This window comes from Choloepus didactylus, chromosome 10 (genome assembly GCF_015220235.1).
Source record: "Choloepus didactylus isolate mChoDid1 chromosome 10, mChoDid1.pri, whole genome shotgun sequence".
Taxonomy (NCBI): domain Eukaryota; kingdom Metazoa; phylum Chordata; class Mammalia; order Pilosa; family Megalonychidae; genus Choloepus; species Choloepus didactylus.
In genome coordinates, this window is record NC_051316.1 from 66381422 (window position 1) to 66402357 (window position 20936).

At 38.3% G+C, this 20936-nt stretch overlaps 1 protein-coding gene across 1 annotated transcript in view; it reads left to right on the forward strand.

Moving 5' to 3' along the window:
* The window catches only part of SH3GL2 (SH3 domain containing GRB2 like 2, endophilin A1), a 263888-nt gene that overhangs the window by 212835 nt on the left and 30117 nt on the right, over nt 1-20936 (forward strand). The window contains exon 3 of the mRNA XM_037797766.1: nt 1526-1598. Coding sequence (XP_037653694.1) covers nt 1526-1598 — 73 coding nt within the window. The remainder of the gene's footprint in view (nt 1-1525; nt 1599-20936) is intronic.

Consider the following 20936-nt stretch of genomic DNA (forward strand, 5'->3'; position numbering starts at 1 on the left):
TTTTCACATAATGAGTAAAGTTCAGCAGTGAGGAAGTCATCAGCTATATGTCATCAGTTTTAAACTTGTTCTTTTCTCAATGAGAGTATGTTCTTGCCAGTTATAGTAAGGTATTTAAGTAGAAGTCTTCCTAGTTCATGCAGATTATATCAAACCTGTTAATAAGAAAATATGTACTTGGGTGTTGCCAGATTAGGTATATAAATAGCTTTCTGAGCAGGTGCCTGGCAGGGTTCATTCAGGGTTCTCACAGGGTTCTATCTTCGGCTTGTCCATGGCTGACACAGTATAGTTTAGTGAAAAGAATCCTGGACTAGGACTAGGCTGTGCTTCCGACAGCTCACTAGTTGTGTAATCTCGGGCAATTCGTTTCCCTTCCCTAGACCTTAGCTTTGCGCATTTAAAAAATTAAGGCTTTGGCCTAGATGCTCTGTGTTCTCGTCCTCTGGTGTTCTTTAACTCTTTATCAACTGATTATCTTTCAGAGTACAATCAAGAGCAAGGTCAGTTCCCTAATAGCAGTTCCCTGTTTATTGTATGTCCTGATAATGCTGTACACAAATAACTGTATTAAATGAAGTTGTTTTCAGAGGTAGACTTTGAGTGAATGTTGTTTAACTTATTGATCACAAGGGCTTAGATATAGCTTGTTCTGTGATAATGCCTGGATTAGGTAACCGAAAGTGTTAAAGCAGTCCAACACAATGGGCAAAGTTCTGTAAAGATATGGGGTAGCATGGGCTTCTTCCTGGGAGGCTTGGCTCTAAGCCACAGGGGACCCTGGGGTAGTTTTTATGCCTACTTGTCTTCTAAGATCAAATCCTGCTCTGGGCACCAAACTGAATGCTCTAATATAAGTATCTCCAGAGTTACTGTGCCTTCCCAAGACCCTGGCTTTAGTCAAGCCAGTAGCTTCTGTCTATAAAGCCCGAGTGTTTGGGCTCTCTGTGTATAGTGCTCAGTCTTGGGCAGAGGTTCTGAATGCCAAAGGAGAACCACTTTTCTTAGTCTTCTTTGCTGACCATCCATATAAACCACTCTGTCACCCAGCCTCTGTATAGCCTTATACCTAAGGGTATTGTGGCCAGTCAGGCCAACATGGGAAAGCCTCCCTTTCAGAGAATCCCTGGGTATAGTAGTGCTTGTGGATGATGTTCCCACAGACTTTGAGGACTTTCAAAAACAAAACAGTATATGGATGGCAGGTGTTTTCTAATAAATGTGTCTGGGGCAAAATGTGATTAATTATATACACTTTGTTTTTGTAAAAAGGTAATGAAATATATTCTGAAATGAATTTTGGGAAATTGTCAGGTTCCTCTTTGGATAAATAGGAAAAACCTTGATCTGATGTTACTGAATGCAAAGCCATGATTACTTCTGGCATATACTCAGCCTCCGCTACCTTCTGCAACAGGGCTTATCATTGCTCTGTTGCTCAGCAGTGGTTATAGATATATTCAAGTAAAAACTGAGTTTCTAAAACTAATGATTTTTGTCAAAATTATTTATTTTCTCATTTCAGAAAGTAGATGTCACCAGCAGGGCTGTGATGGAAATAATGACTAAAACAATTGAGTATCTTCAACCCAATCCAGGTAAGAGATCATCTTATACATTCAAGGTATCCTTCCAAGGTAAATTTTAGTTTCTCGTTGATGGGCAGTTTAGATTTACCATGCTTCTGCTTCTACATTCTACTTTTCTGGAGGTTCAGCAACTGACTTCATGGATAACATTTGATTGTTGGAGAGGAGTGTTTAAGAAGTAACTGGAGGATTCTGTGGTGTTGTATCTGACTGTGGTATATTTAACAAAGAACATTGTGTGGACAGCTTGGGTGGTACATAATGTCAAGTTAACTGCAAGCTGTTATTAACTGAACTTTGTCAAGGGAGAGCAGGAAAGAAAACTGGGATAGCATTACAATAATATATGGTAATTCTAAGAAGATGTGAAAATGTAGGAGGTTGAATAGGTTTTGTGAAATAACAGAAGTTTTCTGTTCATACTGCATTGCAGTCTTCGGAGGGTTGTCCTTAATTTTGATTGTTCTCCAGGCATGTCACAAATCACATTTGTCCCTGCTAACCTGTTCAACTCTAGAAGAAAGGAGTTATAATAGAAGTAATGGAGTTATAACAGAAGTAATGGAGTTATACCTTGAAAAGAGAGCCAAGCAGAACTGGGACAATCTCTGTAGGCATCAGGTGTAACAGAACAAAGCAGACTACATCATAGACCTCCTCACTATTCTTCCTTTATATCACTTCCTAGCTGCATAGTATAAAAACTTGAAGCAAGGCTGAGTGCATCTAAGTGAGGTAGTAGTCAAAATGCTACATATGAAGTCACTGAACTGCTTGCTTTTGAGACTAGTTTCCTTGGGAGTTTCAGGTTGGGATTTCAGTGTCTTAGTGGCTCTGGGGAAAATGGTCTAGGTAATCATTTCAGCTTCAATGTATTTGAAGTGCTCTTAGGTACTTGAGGATTAGTGACAGTGAAAGATAAGACAAGGGAAGGATGTGGGATAAGAGAAAATATGGCAAGTACAACATTAAATGCTAACTAGCTCTCTACTGTCTCCTGCAGCTTTCTGTGGCTTTCATTCAGCCTTCACATATAACAGCATAGCTGCTATTTTGAAGATGAACAAAAATACATGGAGATAGCATTCTTGATTTTTCCGTTCTTAAAATATATCATAGATGGGAATACGTGAGTGAGAAAAATATAAAAATAAGTATGGTAAAGCATAGGAGCCAGGAATTTGACAGGGCACCAAATATATTTTCAAATGGTCAGCAGATTAGGCAAAGAGCAACAAAAATCAGCCTTCTAATTTTTACCCATAGCCTCCTTTCTGAACTTTCTATTTCACAGAGGCAAGGATTTCTTAGATGTGCATTTTTTCCTTAGTACTTGAAAAACTGTACTAGATCACATTCTGAAAAGAGAGCCCCCTGCCTTACCACAAGAAATCACTGTATGTGTTTGAGAAATTTTTCTCTTTTTCTCTGCATAGAGCATTGAAGTACTCTGTGATTTCCTGGTATTTATAAATGAATTATGCTAGTAACTTATTGCTGTAGGGCTAAGAGAAACATAGGGAAGAGGAGCAGAAATACAATATTTATTGAGCACAAATGAATTTTCAATACAGTGGTAGTTATATACACTCATTTTTTAAAGAAACCTTTTTTTTTCTGATTATAAAGCTGAAACACATTTGAACAATTCACAGTATAAAAAAGAGACAAAAAAATCCACTAATTATCAGTTGTCAGTGGAGAACCCTCAGTGTTCGTAAATATAGTGGAAATATGTTCTGTGGTAGGTAGGTGTGCCAGTTTGGATGTATTTTGTGTCCCTCAAAACACCATGTTCTTTGGTGCAGTCTTGTGGGGACAAACCTATTAATGTTGATTAGGTTGGAACCTTTTGATTGTTTCCATGGAGATGTGACCCACCCAACTGTAAGTGACACCTTTGATTAGGGTGTGACCTCTTGATTGAATGTTTCCATGGAGGTGTGGCCCTGCCCATTCAGGGTGGGTCTTGATATAATCATCTGGAGTCATCATATAAAAGAGTTCACGGACAGAAGGCCCTCAGAGAAGCCAAGAGTGACATTTTGGAGAGAGCTGCAGCTAAGAGAGACATTTTGGAGACGACCATTGAAAGTAGACTTTGCTAGTCCAGAATTTGCCTGGGAGAAACTAAAAGAACACTCCTAGATGCCTAGAGAGAAATGTCCTGGAAGAAAGCCATTTTGAAATGCAACATAGAGCAAGCAGACACCAGCCACGTGCCTTCCCAGCTAGCAGAAGTTTTCTGGATGCCATTAGCCTTCCTTTGGTGAAGGTATACTTGTGTTGATGCCTTAATTTGGGCACTTTTATGGCCTTAAGATGTAACTGTGTAACTAAATAAACTCCCCTTTAAAAACCAATCAATTTCTGGTATTTTGCATAACGGCAGCATTAGCAAACTGGAACAGTAGGCAGACCTTATTTTAAGCAGGAAAATACATGGGCCAGAGAATTTAAAAATCTTCCCCAAAGTTGCACACCTAGGAGGGAATGAAGACAGGATTAGAATCCAGGTCTGACTGCCACCTAAGACCATGCACTTAAAGTTTCACAGTTTTGCCTCTGAGAAGAATGGGCTCAATTTCATTTAGGTGGATAGGGTCCCTTATTTTCACAGTGGGTACAATAGAAATTCAGTTAAGGAAACAAATTGTGAGATTGAGACATTTTTATTTTAATAAAAAAGATTACAGGAAGAAGTAATTGGGGGACATTTTAATTTTTAGAAATGATGCATTTTTGATGGAATGATGAATGTGCTAATCAGCTGCTAACATAATGGTTTTATGATTATTTCAGAATTGAATTGAATGGACATCTGCCATACAGGAGAACAATTATGGCTATCACAGGCAATCTCATATTGGTTTCAGAAAAGCAGTTATATGGACAGGCCACATACATACACAAATAAGTGCCACCCAAAAGAGATCAGAACAGACAAAATATTACATAATCATTCCACAGATTTTAGAAAATCTGTATTTAATTGGGTTATGATAGGATATTTTTCCTTCATGAATTTCTCACCTGAGAACAAACACTGGCTGTAGAGCTGCTGAAATGTGGCTGGTCAACTACACTTCCTCAGAGCCCAGCTGTCCTGGAGGAGGGAACCCAAGGCACTTAGTCCTCCGGCTTAGAAGAAGAACGTGAATACATTGGTACCTCAGTACTCATTGTTAATTGGTCCTGGGAGATGTGATGAGTACCAAAAACAATGAGTACCGAACAAATTTTTCCCATAAGGAATAATGTAAATAAATTTAATGTGCTCCCAAACCAAAGACAAGGACATTTTTAAGGAAATATGTAAAAAGATATGGCTGTATATCATGTATTACTTTACATGAGAAATAAACCTAAAATTAATAAATACTTAGATAAAATAAAATAAAACCTCCACTTTAGCTGTACTGAGAAGAGTCCATGGCCTAATGGGATGGTGGGAGGAGAGTGGTGGGGAGGAGACGTTACATGGAGTGATGCTTGGAAGGAGAGTCCCCTCCAGTGGAACACTGGGCACTTGCACCACAGGTGTTCTTTCTCTTTTCTGCCTTTTTTCAACTTGCACCACAGGCTCTGACACACTTTTTGTCACTTTCACTAAAAACTTATCAAAGAGAACTGCTTCTGTCTTCTTTTCAGAATTCCTCAAAAATGTGAAATTGTTTGGTCACTCAATAAATTCACATTTCTGCTTTGGTCACTCAATAAATTCACATTTCTGCTTGTCAGAGTTTTGTGTGGGTGGTGCTTCTCCACAAAGTTTTGAACTTCTGCCCATTTTGCACACACATTTTTTTTTTTTAATCATCTGAGGACGTCCTCCCTTATCTCCTCCTCACCTGAAGAAATCTCTTCAGCCACCTCTAGTTGCTGTTCCTTCTGTGGTTCCTGCAGCCCCTCCATGAGCTGTCTCAGTAAAAAGATCAGTAATATGAATACTGCTCACATTTTTGCCTGTTTTTTCTTTTTTTTTGCTCAGTGGTAGTGCGAAGTAATCTTTTCTGCTCAGTGCTCTCACTGCTCATTTTCTTAGGACCCATGATGAGAAAAAAAAAAGTGCAAAAATACACAAAATGAACACAGAAACTAAGATAAGGCCACAAAGGGATGTGCACAGGGCACACATGACTAACACAAGACCCTTTGTTTAGGCTGGAAAGGGTAGCTAGTCATGAGGCGACTGATATTTGCATGTGGAGTACCAAACAAACAATGAATACTGGGACAAAATTTTTGCATCAAAATGTGTTGAGTACCAAATTCGAGGCGTTTCAAAGCAGTCAAATACCAAGGTACCACTGTATACCCAAACTCATGCAGTTTTCTAAATACTATTCCCATGTGGCTACTCAGTGACCCCAGGAGCTTCCTCAACCAAAATGGACAGTGGATGCTTGTCCTGAATAAACTCAGTCTGGCTTTGGTCAGGGCAGGGACAATGCCAAGTAGCAAATTTACATGGACTGGACAGGAGAATTAATGGATATTAAAGTTTTAAGGGTACTTCAAGAGATTATTAGATTAATACTCTGGGGTGCTTGCTGGCTTTCAGATCTTATGGTTGTGAGCATATACTTCTGTAATAGTCTCATAACTCAGTTCCTATTGAAATGATGATCAAAAGCGTTTTGATTTATTTTCAAGAATCCTTGGCTATATTCTGTGAATGCCCCACATCCACTCTTGCCAATCTTCAGAGTGTTATTTTTAAAAGCAAATCTGATCATATCATTTTCTTGTGCTAAACCTTTCAATGGCTTGTCATTGCTCTTAGGATTAAGTTTTAAATTCCTAACATGGCCTAAAGGGCACTCCCTGCACAGTTGGCCTGCCCTTTCCCTTCCACCTCACTAGGCTAACACCTACTTCTCCTTCAGGTCCAGTGTGAAGGTCATTTAGAAGCCTTCCTTGACCCCCTGGCTGTATTAGGTTCCCCTGCAAATGTCCCTCTCATAGTTTAAGGTACTTTTTGTTGTAATTGAATGGTATGCTTTGTTTTGTTTGTTTTTCATTCCTTGTGAGGGCAGGACTGTGCCTATCTTATGCGCTATGTCCCTGACATCCAGCTCAGTGCTGGGCAGCTAGTAGGTACTTGGGTATTTGAATAAATGAATTATGAAACACAGTTGGAAATCCATACCTAATATGATAAAACTACCCTAGCAAAAGAAGAGGAGAAACAATTCTCTTTACCCTAAACCATCAGATTCACCCATGTAACCAAGAATTATCAAATGCATTATCTTTTTTAATTTTTTTTAATTGTGGTAGTACAAAAGTTGCCATTTTAACCATTTTTAAGTGTACAGTTCAGTAGTGTTAACATATTATACTATCATCAGCATGATCCATTACCAAAACTTCTTCATTACCCTCTAAGAAATAAATCCCCTTCACATTCCCTCCCTCCCCCCGGACCTCTGCTCTTGGTAACCTCCAATCTACTTTCTGTCTCTGAATTCACATGCCTTTACTTTTCCACAAAGACCAAGTCTAGATCCTAGGTGGGCTAGAAATAGGGCCAAGATTAAGTCCCTTCCCTCTTGAGACCTCACAGTCTAGTTACATGAGTTACACACACTGAAAGGTGTGGCCCAGAGTGCTTTCCAGATGATTCCAGCTACCTGAGGAGGCGAGGAAGGATACATGAGGTCACAGGCCTGAAGTTCTGCCCTCGGAAGCAGGGATTCCGAGAATGGAAAACAGAGAGCTCTAAAGGCTTTCTATTTGGACTGTGGAATTACCGTGACTAGAACAGCATAAACTGATGAAAATTTCCAAACTGCTTAGATAAACAATGATTTGAACATGAAAAATAGTTTACATCAGTTCCATTTTGTTGGTTGTGAACTACTATTCTCATGATACCTGGGAAGGAAGGTCAGTGGAGAAGATAATAAATCAGTTTTCCTATTTGAGAATTTTGATGCCTTGTAGGGAAGAAAAAGGCACTAGATCACTGTTGCCCAATAGAAACATGATGCAAGCCACATTTATAATTTTGGATTTTCTAGTAGCTAGCCACATTTCAAGTGTGCAATAGCCCCATATGGCCAGTGATATCCATAATGGACAGTGCAGCACTGGACAATTTGCCATTCAACCTATTTATTATAGTTTCATATATGGTGGATGTTGAGCTCTGTGGTTTTAATATAATATAATGACTAATTTTTCAGTAGAGAGATGGGGCCTTGATATAGGATCAGGATGTCACTACAGAAGAGATTTTTCCCTTGAATAAAATAACAGACCTGGCTGGATTGGGTTGTGTTTTTGTTCCAGCCTCAACATACTTATGACAGAGAGCTGCAAAATTTTTCTCTTTATACTCAGAAGTTATTTTGGCCTCAATGATATAATCCAATGTGAATTTCCAGGCTGCTTAGTTAAAAAGCAGTTTGAACATGAAAAATACCATGCACAGTAGGAGTTTGCTTCTCTACAGAAATGCTTTACCCTTGTATGTCCTCATGGTGTAGCTTTCTCCACCATTCCTGAGATTGGGGTGTTAAATTATGGTCATTAGATGTCTATTCAGAGTTTTTAATAATAACTTCAAACCTCATTTGTGTAATGTTCCCTGTGGAAATAAAAGTTAACTTTTAAATAGCTTAAAAATATCTCATTATTTCCTGGTAGGAGATCGTATCAGAATTCTTCTTTCCCACAGACTTCCCTCTTAATCATCTCCTAGAACTGCCTTCTCCCTGCTCCCGTTATGGCTGCTCCTTCCCTTCTCTCCATCCCTAATCAGATGTCATCTCCTCGAGCAATCCTTCCCTCATCACCCTATCTAAAAGAGCTTCTCCCAATCCTCTCATATCCCCTTCTATTATTTCCTATCACCATTTGAAATTATCTTCTGTTTTATCTTTTTGTTTATTGTCTGCCTGTCTCCCCCATTTCCCATCTAAAATGTAATCTCCACAGGGGTGAGAACTTTGTATTATTTACTATCTCTAATATCTAGTGCTTGACCCTCAATATATTTTGATTGAATGAATGCTGTTTATCTTTCCCACTGTAACACAAACTCATGGAGGACAAGCGCTATGTCTCTTTGTGCTTGTTTATACATACCAGTGCATAGCACAGTGTTTGGTACTTAATAGGTACTTTGTTAAATGAATGAATCAAATCCTGTTAAAACTGTTTAAATTGCATCTTATGGTAGTAGCTAACCTTTCAGGTAGAATCTTGGACTGTAGACTTCAGATGCCAAGATCAGTACTGTTTCTCTCTATATGTCATATCTGCTTAGTGCCATGCACAATTAATACATTTCACAACTGATTTTGAAAAAGTGTGGATTTGCATATTCTCATGTTTAAGATCATTGGACTGAAGCTTTTGATAGATAAGATTTGTTAACTATTTTCAGATGAGAAAACTAAAGCTTAAAGAGAGGATATATAATTTGCATAAGGTCATACTAGAAGAACTAGAATTCATATTCAGATATGATTATCTCCAAAGTCCATTTTGTTTTCACTGTCTCCTGCTACAAAATATGAAGATACCTTCAGTTTTGGTATGTGTGATGAGTAAACTCTAGGATGACTAACCCTTATCCCCCAGTAATTCAATGTACAATCCCCCACTTTGAGGGTAGGTGGGACCTATGACTTGCTTCTTACCAATAGAATGTGGCAAAGGTGATGGGATGTCATTGCCATGATCACCTTATGCCATTTAAGACCCTGCCTTAGCAGACTGGAATGAGATACATGCTCCTGCTGGTGTAGAAGAAGCAAATCTCCATGTTGAGAAGTGCCTGTGGGGATGGCCAATGGCAGAGAATTGTGGGTGGCCCCTGGGACCTGAGGGTGTCCTCCAGCTAACAGCCAATAACAAGCCAGGGCCCTCAGTCATACAGTTGCAAGGAAGTGGATTCTGCCAAACAGCATGAGTTAGTTTGGAAGCAGATTCGTTCCCACTCAAGCTTCCAGATGACAGGGCAGCCTGGCCCAAGCAGAATACCCAGTTAAGCTCTGCTTGGGCTTCTAAACCTGCAGAAAATGTGAGACAAATGTTTGAAGCTGCTAAGTTTGTGGTACTTTTATCCAGCATAGACAACTAGCACCATATGGCTGTTTGAACCCCAACCAGAGCTCCTATTTCAAGCACATAACTGCCTTCCTGGGCCATCAGTCCATTTACCCCTATCAATTTTGCTCTCTAGATATGTTATATTGAAGAAGGAGGTGAATTGAGAACACCTGTCACTATATTTTCATCCTAAAGTGAGAGTTTCTGAATCTCCTAGGGAGTGGTAAGGGCTGTCTCTGCTGGGAGGCTGAGTGGGTCCTTTCTGGCCCTTAGCACTGCATGCCAAGACTGAAGGTGTCTTTGAATTTTGAAGCATGAGGCAGTGAAAAGTACCTGTCCCAGTGCTTGACACTTAGCAGAGGCTCAAGAAATGTTACCTTCTCTTCCCAGAAATCCTGTAGCCCTACTGAGGGCATGTCAGGTGTGTACCCAGCAATTCCTCCACAGGCAAGACCTCTAGAAAAAGTGCCACTGCAGGATTCTCCCTCCCAAAATTTCCTAGTATCAAGATCCCAACCTTTGTTTGCTCTGAAAACCTGAAGAAGCAAAGGCTCATGATGTTAGTACACAGAAGGATTGTGTATTTTTTCAAATCATTCAAATCGTATTATGTCCCTGGAGAAATTGCCTGCTTTTCCAGGGCATGCTGTAATCCTGTGCCTACACAGTGTCACACCTATCCTGAGATGGAAAATGTTTGTTTCATGGGTTCTTAGGGCTGCTGACTATGCACCACAGCACAGTGTCCTAAAATACCTCCCGCTGCTTCCCACTCAGGGCATGAGAGAGCTCTGTCGCCTTGGAGAAAGTGTTACATAAACAGCATTATTTGGGTTGAGAGTAGCATGATCCAGTGCTAGAGTTACATATTTGTATGAGTCAGTGGGCAAATCTTCCTCTTGCCGTTCATCATTCCCTTCTAATATTTAGCTTCAAGAGAAACTGCAGAAGCTTGAAGAAATTTACCTAAATCCTCATTACCATGTAAATCTTTTGAGTCATTCAGTAATTGTTAGTGTACAAGGCAAGGGGGCACCTTGCTCACAACACACAGTGCACCAGAGGGCCACATTCAGACTTGTGGATGTCCTGAGATTTTGCCTAGAAAGATTAGGCCATTATATGCAATCACCACGGGTTGCCAACATGAAATATATGCTGAAAGGTTATTTCACACCTTTTCTTGCAAGCATTAAGCCCTGAATATAATGTATCATGACCTGGACATGTATATTCATATTCCAGTAATCTCTGTTTTAGATTTTTTACAAATTTAGCTAAAATAATTCAGAATTATTTTTTTCCCTCCAACTAAAGAGATAGTTGAGCTTTGAGTCTATAACTTAAACTTTTAGTAAAAAGGAAGTAGATTTTTAGCTATTGATGGTTGCTTCAGTGAAATGGCTATCAATTACAGTTTTCTCTGGCCAAAATAGGGAAACAGGAGAAAAGAACTAACATTGTTTAAATGCCTACTTAGATTACACACATCATCTCTTTTCGTCCTTACCACTAAGTATTATCTCTTCCTTATAACCAGGCAAACTGACACTTAAGATGGTAAGCACCTTCCCTTTCCTGCCCAGCCTAGCCATCAGCATTTAGGCCCCATCCTCTGTTATTCCTTTAGTACCATGTGCCCTTGCATGAATTAGTAGGCAATGATAAAAGATTCCCTCACTGGAGAACACAGTTTTAATTATTTTATCTTCAAAAAGAGGCTGTATTTTCAGATTTAGATGTCTGTCTTTGGACCTCTTTATTTTAACAATGCTTATTCATAATGTTGCATTTAGCATTATTCCTTATAAAATTTGACAGTTTTCTACAAGAAGGGGAATAAGTTACTTTTTTGTTTTCCTTGAAGTATCTATGATCTTTTAAAAATAATACCTATTTTTGTAAAGACCCATAAGCAGAGACCAGATTCTTAGGAAATGGTCTGGCTGGAGTATACATTCTTTAGAAATTTTTTTAAAGGATTTAAAAATTAAAATTAAAATACTTCCATTGAGTTTTAAAGTAAGACCTATTAGTTTTGCTCTTAGAAATGGTTTTGCAAAAACATTTCTTTGGTTTTGAAAATTTGCATAAGGGTTCTGTGTTCACTGGGATAGATACCATTTACTCATTTGCAAGTGATGTAGTCTTTTCATCCTTTGAATTCTAATGCATGTGTTAGAGACCTTTAGATTTGAAAGGCTTACAGAAATCTGGTAAGCCGATTTTCTTATGTTAGCGAAGTGAGGAAGTAGAAGTCCAGAGGGGTTAGGCAGCTTGCCAGGGTCACGCAGAAAGACCTCAAATTTCCCAACTTAAGGTGTGGTGTTCATCCTGCTTCCTGAGTCATATCACCTGTCATGCTGCCTCCCCTCTGCATTTTAAACACCTAACAAGTGTAAATATAGCACAAGCTCTCAGTTTTACTTCTGACAAGTCTTAATTTGACCTCTTTTAATAAATAAGTACTAAAGTAATGAGAGCTGGTACAGCATTCTGGGAAGAGAGTTTTGAGACACAACTAGGATTCAAATTCTTGTTGGCTCCTTGTTGCTATTATGTCCTTGGGCAAGTTATGTAACTTCCTTGTGCTTCAGTTTCCTTATCTGTGAAATGGAGAAACAAAACCTCTCTCAAGTGTTATGGTGAGAATTCATGAGGTGATGCATATGAATTACACATAGTAGATACTTCTGAAATGATAGCCTTAGGGTGAAATGTGGCCCTGATCTTCAGCTTTTCAAAGCTCTTTCAGAGCTCTAAGTTTTCAGACCAGATGGCAGCATTTACGAATACTAGTACAAATTATTAAGCATTTGTCCTGGTAAATAACTTGCTCTTTCTGGATTTGGTTTCTATAAGGAGGTGGAGATGACAAAGGAATTTACCTCCTAAAAGCTGTAAAGGCTTCTGGAAAAATTGTTCCATGTCTTTAGTCTTCCTGGTACGTGGAAACTAGTCCATTAGGTTTCCACTAACCTTTCCCATAGCAGTCATAACATGGAGATGTGACTTGGAATAATGTAGCCACCTGTTCTGCCTGAGATGTCAGCTGTGTCCATCAACCAAGCCTAGGACTGGGGTTGGATTTCCTTCTTCCCTGTTGTGACAAACAGATGCCTTGTCAATATGTTTTCTTATTTGAAATTTCATAGTTAAAGAGGGAAGGAAGCCACTCTTGAGAGCATAAAATAGCAATTTTAAGCAAAGTCATAATATTTATTTGCAAAAGGGGAATTGGTAGCTCCCCAAACACTTTTGTCATGATCAGTGAGGGTGGGGAGAAGATAGGGTGCAGAAGAGCAGACTCACCACCTCTTCTTGCCCCCTCCGACAGTGAACGTTCCTTTGCACCACTCATGCTTCCCTACTTCTCACCATATGCTCAGATTTGTGCTAGGCTCTTTAGTCCAGCTTTCCGTTTTCCAAAGACTGCTAGTTTCCGGAGCTACAGAAATCTCATTTAGTGTAGATCTTGATTTCAAATTATAGTAAATGAAACTGATAAAAAAAATGACATCAGAGCTCTCTGTTTTTTCCTTTAGAAAAAGGAACACTCCATCTTCTGCCGTCACGGTCTTTGGAACCAACCCCCCTTAGAAAACACCACTTCTCCTTAATCCCAAAGACTTGTAGTCCAAGTGTCTTGACATTTCGTGGTGACTTTCTAGACATAAATGTCTATCAAAACCTCAGCACACATTCATATGAATGTGCACATTCATGTTTTAGAAATGGGATGGAAGTACTAGCACGGAAGTACCTGTTCAGAAATTGTTAGGATCCAGTGGTTGAGTCTGAGATAAAAAGCTTGATCATTGTTTTTAACAAGAATAAATCAGAGTAGCGTATTTAAGTGTGTTGTTATCTCTGTATTTCTTCTAAATTTGAAATATTTTATCATTATTTAAAGCAAAGAAGTATAACAATAGGCCATCACAGAAGAGAAGAGGGCGATAAAATTCCCTGCAAGCTGGGGCAGGGAGGAGGGGGACAGGTAGCCAGTGGTGTACTGGTAAAGGTTTAACAGCTGTCTCTCCAGCAGAAAAGCCCTGATTGTAGCGTTCACCAATAACTGTGATGTAAAGGCTCCCATGACCCTTTCCAAGGGCCTTTTCATGACATCACTGAACATAAAGTTGGGAAGAGTAATTTATAATTGGCTCCCACAAGCCTTTGCTAACTGGCTCCAGCACTCCATAGGATGCAACCACCAGGGAAAAAATAGCTCCTACAGGTTGGTAGATACTGAGTGCTCAGTAAATATCTGTAGATGGAGGAGGGAAGACCTTTATAGCATGAAAGATGTTAGAGATAAGCCTCCTATTTCTGAAAATCTTAAATTACACGTTTATTGGCTGATTTCACATTGATGTGCTTATGAAAGTAAAGCTCTTCATCTACAACACATCTTCACCTGAGACCATAATAAACCATGTAGTCATGAAACTTTGTATTTCTGTAAGGCTTCTTTCAAAGTTAATATTTTTCTCAGATGACCTTATTGAAGAACAAACCCAGATGGAATCTATAAACAGTGTGGCTTCAGAAATCTGTGTGAAATGAAAATTATTTAAAAAATGGTTTTCTCGTAAATATAGGAACTGAGGTAGTTCTTAAAACTTAGCTTGCAAAATTTGTTAAAATGATCAGATTTTAAAAGATAGTAATAAAATATTTCAAATTGTTCCTAAGTCCCTGCAACACTCACTTTGGGAATCTTCACAGACTCAAAAGACAATTAGTCCCACACAGTTTGAGTAGGCCTCTGGCATTGCATTCATTTAGAAGGATATCAAGACAAAGAAATGCCGCATGCCAGCAGTGTGGAGTCATGTGTTTTCTTCTGTGGGGTTCTTGCAGGAATTAGTACAGCAGTTAGAGGTTATTTTCTGGGCCCCAAAGTGACAGCTCCAGTTCTAGAGGATGAAAGTACAATAGTTTGTGGGTGCAGGAATTGACCCTGGCTTAGAAACCCTATGTCCCAGTAGGAACCAGTATCACCAATATCACTTGTAACAGCATAGCTTCCAGGTCCTGGCAAGAAAAATGCTGTCACAAGAGTCATTTCACTTGTGGGAGCCCTGAGCTAAGGCTTCCCACCAGGTGTTTAAAGTTCATTCACAATCCTCTGAGTCCAGATGTAGTGTATCAATCAGGAGTCATTTTTTACCGTAAGCAATGTTGCCTAGTAACAACTAGCTGTTCACCTTTATCAACTTTCCCGGGAAACAGAGCTAGAAAGTTAGCCAGAGGTCATATTTGTCCAGAGAAAAGGAGAAAGGGAATTTATCATTTTACTCATCATCCTTAGCTAGCAAAGTAAGTCTAGACCAAAGCTTCTTTCTGTGGTCAACTCTACAGGCTTTTCAGGTTTAATCCACAGACATGGAGGTCTGTGGTAGGGAGAGAGGAAGAAGTGGGAATGTAGTTTCCTGAATTTCCTCTGGTGCCTTGCTCCTTTTTTTACATCGTCGTTTACTCACTCTATTCCCTTGGCCTGGGTTGACTTCTTGTTCTCTCCCTTAGTGTTGTACTAGAGGCAACGTTTGATATTTACATCTAAGTCACAAACTCTAAGAACTTTCCCCTTGCCCATGATAAATCTGGGAAGGCCATATTTATTCAGTTCAGTCTAACTCGGTTGAACTACTTCGCATATAACAATTTATCATTATAGCCTCCATCTTATTACTTTACAAATACCATTTCCAATCTTCATAATAACCTGGCAAGGTAGATTTGATTTTCTTCATTTTATAGATGAGGAAAATCATTTATTTATTTAATTTCTGGCACATTTATTCTATGGCAGTGTTCTAAGGATTCAGCAGTGAATGAAGCAAGGCTGTTCCCTCATGGAGCCTACACTTTATTTTTGGGGGGGGGGGGTGGTGGACAATATCTTTATTTTACTTTAGACAGGATCTCTATATTTTTATAATAAGAGCAGGACCCATTTTTGTCCATTGAAGCCTCTCATCATTGGTGGGCTTCCCAGGAAACAGATGTTGTGATGGGGGTTTATTGAGAAGTGGTCTCAGGCTCAACCCCTGGGAGGGAGCCAGGGAAGCAGGATGCGACAGAGGGGGGAGGTGGATGTAATGCAGTTGCAACAGATGCCTCAGCAGGAGCTATGAAGCAGGGATGGTGCATCAGAATTGCCCTCATTTCTTTTTTTTTTTTTAATTTTTTAACTCTATCGAAAAATTAAACAACAAAACACATTTCAAACAAAACAAAGGAAAGGATTAAGAAAAACAAATAACCTAAAGTAACTATTTTGCTTGCAACATGTTCCTACCATACCCTAAGAAAATTAATAAACCATATCCAAACAAAGGAATAAGAAAAACAAATAATCTAAAATAACTATATTGCTTCCATCTTGTTCCTACTTTACCCTAAGAAAATTAATAAACCATATCCAAACAAAGGAATAAGAAAAACCAAATAACTTAAAATAACTACATTGAAGTTAATTTTTTTAATGCAATATGTTTTACTTTATCAAAAAATTAAAAAAATTCAAATAAAACAAAGGAATAAGAAAAACAAATAACCTAAAATAACTACATTGCTTCCAACATGATCCTACTGTACCCAAGAAAGTTTGCAAACCATAATCATTCCTGAGCATTCCCATAACATTGAGATAGCTTATCTGCTCTTATTAGATTATCATTCCCCCTTCACTAATTGCTGTCTATCTCTATGTCCCCTAGAATATCGTTATATTCTATGATATAAAATATTTATTCTACATTTTTCACAGAGTTCACATTATTGGTAACATACAATATCTCTCTTTTTGTATCTGGCTTATTTCACTCAGCTTTGTGTCTTCAAGGTTTGTCCATGTTGTCATATGTTTCATGACATCATTTCTTCTTATTGCACAGTATTCCATCATGTGTATATACGACATTTTATTTATCCATTCATCTGTTGAAGGGTATTTGGATTGTTTCCATTTCTTGGCAATTGTGAATAATGCTGCTATGAACATTGGTGTGCAAATATCTGTTTGTGTCACTGCTTTCAGATCTTCTGGGTATATACTGAGAAGTGAAATTGCTGGATCAAAGGGTAACTCGATATCTAATTTTCTAAAGAACCACCAGACTGTCTTCCAGAGTGGCTGTGCCATTATACAGTCCCATTAACAATGAAAAAGAGTTCCAATTTCTCCACATCCTCTCCAGCATTTGTAGTTTCCAGTTTGTTTATTGGCAGCCATTCTAATTGGTGTGAGATATCTCATTGTGGTCTTAATTTGCATCTCCCTAATAGCTAGTGAAGATGAACATTTTTTCATGTGTTTTTTAACCATTTGTATTTCCTCTTCAGAGAACTGTCTTTTCATATCTTTTGCCCATTTTATAATTGGGCTGTCTGTACTACTGTTGTTGAGTTGTAGGATTTCTTTATATATGCAAGATATCAGTCTTTTGTCAGATACATCGTTTCCAAATATTTTTTCCCATTGAGTTGGCTGTCTCTTGACTTTTTTGAAAAATTCCTTTGAGGTACAGAAGCTTTAAATTTTGAGGAGTTCCCATTTATCTATTTTTGTTGCTTGTTCTTTGGGTTTAAGGTCTAAGAAGTGACCTCCTAATACAAGGTCTTGAAAATGATACCCTACATTATCTTCTAGGAGTTTTATGGTGCTGTCTCTTAGATTGAGGTCTTTAATCCACTTTGAGTTAATTTTTGTATAGGGTGTGAATTAGAGTTCCTTTTTCATTCTTTTGGATATGGATATCCAGTTCTCCCAGCCCCATTTGTTGAAAAGACTGTTATGTCCCAGTTCAGGTGGCTTTGGGGGCCTTATCGAAGATCAATTGGCCGTAGATCTGGGGTTTATCTCCGAATTCTCGATTTGATTCCATTGATCAATATGTCTATCTTTGTGCCAGTACGATGCTGTTTTGACTACTGTGGCTTTATAATAAGCTTCAAATCAGGGAGTGTAAGTCCTCCCACTTGGTTTTTCTTTTTTACAGTGTTTCTAGCAATTCGAAGCATCTTCCCTTTCCAAATAAATTTGGTAACTAGCTTTTCCAAGTCTGCAAAGTAGGTTGTTGGAATTTTGATTGGGATTGCATTGAATCTGTAGATGAGTTTGGGTAGAATTGACATCTTAATGACATTTAGCCTTCTGATGTTGGATTTGTTTTTAATTCAGACCTGGCAAAATTTACTGACATATTGGATACTGGGTATGAGACAAGGAGAGGCAACAATAATACTGTGAGGTTTAGGGCTTGAGCAACTAGAAGAATGAATGGAGTTGCAGTCACTAATATGGGAAATACTGTCGGAGGAGCACATTTGGGGTGGTGGTGGGAAATCTGGGGTTTAGTTTGAACATGTCAAATTTGAGATGCCTAAATATTCTAGTAAAGTCAATAGATATTACAATATTTAAGTCTGTAATTCAGTGGAGAGGTCAGGGATGGAGACACAAATTTGGGAATCATCAGCTTATCTACTCAAATAGGTTAAATAATCATCCAGAACCAGTAAGTGATGGGATTCCAATGCCCAGCTTTTCTCTTTCATATCTCCCTCTGAGACACATCTGCAATCTAATCATCCTTGGATAGTTATTTTAAATCAACAAGGCTGATGAGGGTTCCTCAAACCTATATTTTAAAAAAGTTTTCTAAGTAATTCTGATACACACCAGGTTGGTAACCATGGGTAAAGGTCTCTAGAGGAGGAGTTTTTATTTTCTCTTTGAGCTATGTGGAGACTTAAGGGTTTTCACCTGCAATATTAGTCCCATAGGTAATTTGATGGAATGAGAAAGAGAATGGACTTTGAAGTTGCTGACCTGAGTCTGACTGCCGTGATTGCCTCTTAGTAACTTATGTGAACTTGGACTGATCTTTCAGCTTCTTTGAGCTCTGAATTCCTTAATTTATGGATATAGCCCATCATTCTTTCTACAAAGGGGAATAATACAAGCAGAACTTGTGAAGATTAAGTTCAGTTATTTACATAAAACTCCTGGTTTATGGTAAGTGCTAAATAAGGTTAATTTTTACCTACCAAATATACAACTATCTGAAGAAAAAAGAAACCTTTTCTAAAATATTGTTTCATCTTGATTTGTTTGGGATTTTCTGCCTCTTCTTCCTATTACCTAATGGCCTAGTCCCAAGATTCCAGATATTATTAGATAAGCTACTTCTTTACTTGTCCCAAGCATCAGTATTTTTCCTGAACTTTTTATTGAACTATAATAAATATGCAGAAAAGTGCAGTGCACAAGTAATAAGTATATAATTCAACAAATTATCACAAACTGACACTCTTGTACAATAGCACCTAGTTAAGGAAATTGAACATTACTGGCAACCCAGAAGCCCCCTTCCCAAACACAAGCTCCCCTGACTTCTAACACCATACAATTCTGTCTGCTTTAGAACTTTACTTAAATGGAACAATAGTGCATTTACGCTATTGATCTGGCTTCTTTTGCTGAAAATTGTTTTTGTTATTGTGTGTAGTTGTTGTTCTTTATTTGCATTGCTGAATAGCATGCCATTGTGGGATTATAGCACAATTTATTTATCTGTTTTCCCACTGATAAATGTTTAGGTGTTTCCATTTTATGGCTGTTTTGAATAGCTCAGCTGTGAACATTTTTGTCCATGTCTGTTGTACCTGTATACATTTATGATGGATATGTACCTAGAAGTAGAATTGCTGGGTCACAGGGTATATATGTCTGTTCAGCCTTAATAGATACTATCAAATTGTTTTCCAAAATGGTTCTATCAATTTGTACTCCCACCAGCAGTACTCGTGTTCTGGTTGCCCTAAACCCTCTTAAACACTTGATATTTTGTTTTTGTTTTGTTTTGTTTTGTTTTCATTTCTGCCATACCTATACATGTGTTTAGTTGTGATTTTAATTTGCATTTCCAAAATGACTAATGAAGTCAAGCACTTTTTTAGATGTTCATTAGACTTTCTGAGATTCTTTTTCATGAGCTTCTGTTTAAGTTTCTTGCTTTTTTTTGGATGGGGGGAGGATCTGTTTCTTCATATATTCTGTATACAACCCCTATTGGATAGATGTATTATGAATATCTTTACTCACTTTATTAGTTGCCTTTTAACTCTTTTGAAAGAAATTCTTTAATATAGTCTGATTAATCATTTTTTTCTTTTATTTATATTGCTTTTCGTGCTGTATTTTAAGAAACTTGCATACTCTATAGATCATGGATGTGTTCTGTATTATTTCCTAAAGTTTGTACTGTATTTCCTTCCATATTTTAGTGTACAGGACACTTGGAATTGATTTATTTGTATGGCGTGAAGTGGAGTTAAGATTCAGTATTTTTCCTCATGGAATCTTGTTGACCCTGGATCAATTTTGAAGGAATCAATATTTTTAAAAACTCCCAAATCATTCTAATGTGCAGCCAACCATTGCCCTAACATCTTCACAGGTGGCCCCTCTTCAAATTGGTTACCTGTTCTAATTAGTCACCTGGTTCTGTTAATTCACTCCCCCAAGGGACTCTAAAAATCATCTCTTTTTTTTTTTTCTCTATTTCTTACAGCTCATCTGTTACAGTATTCTCATAACTGGTCTTTCTGCCTCCAGTATCTTCCCATTTCAACCAATCCCCTACACCGATGATAGGGTTCTCCTTTCCAAACTGAAACCTTACTAAATCTAAATTAAAGCGCTTTGATAGGTCCAGATGTTTCATGATTTTCTGTTGGAAACCATTGAATAGGAATCATTGTCTTCACAATGGAATCCAAGCTTCTTAGCATTAAATTCTTAGCTCTTCACAACCTGGTTCCAACTTTGCACCCTCTCCATCTGATTTGTTCTCTTGCCCTTGTACCTAAACCTTTTGAAGTTTCCAAGCACACCAAGCATTTTTGTATGTCTTTGCTCATATCCTCCAAATGCTTATTATTGCTTTTCCTACCTTTTCTGCCTTTACAGCTCACTCATCCAGAAAGCCCAGCTCAAGTGTCACTTTTGTCATGAGGTTTTCCAACCACACTCTTCTAGGCAGAATTCATTGCTCTCATTTCTGTGATGTAAGTAGATTAAAACCTTATCCACAATATAGCCCAGGCTCTGCCTTGTATTCCAACGAGTGGAGCACTTTACAACTTTCCAGCCAGATAATAAGCTCCTTGAGAGCAGAGGTTGGAGGCCCTTGCTTCTCTAAGTCTCGCTAGCATAGTCCCTTTCACATAGTAGGTGCTTAATAAATTCTAATTTTGATCATTTTATCACAG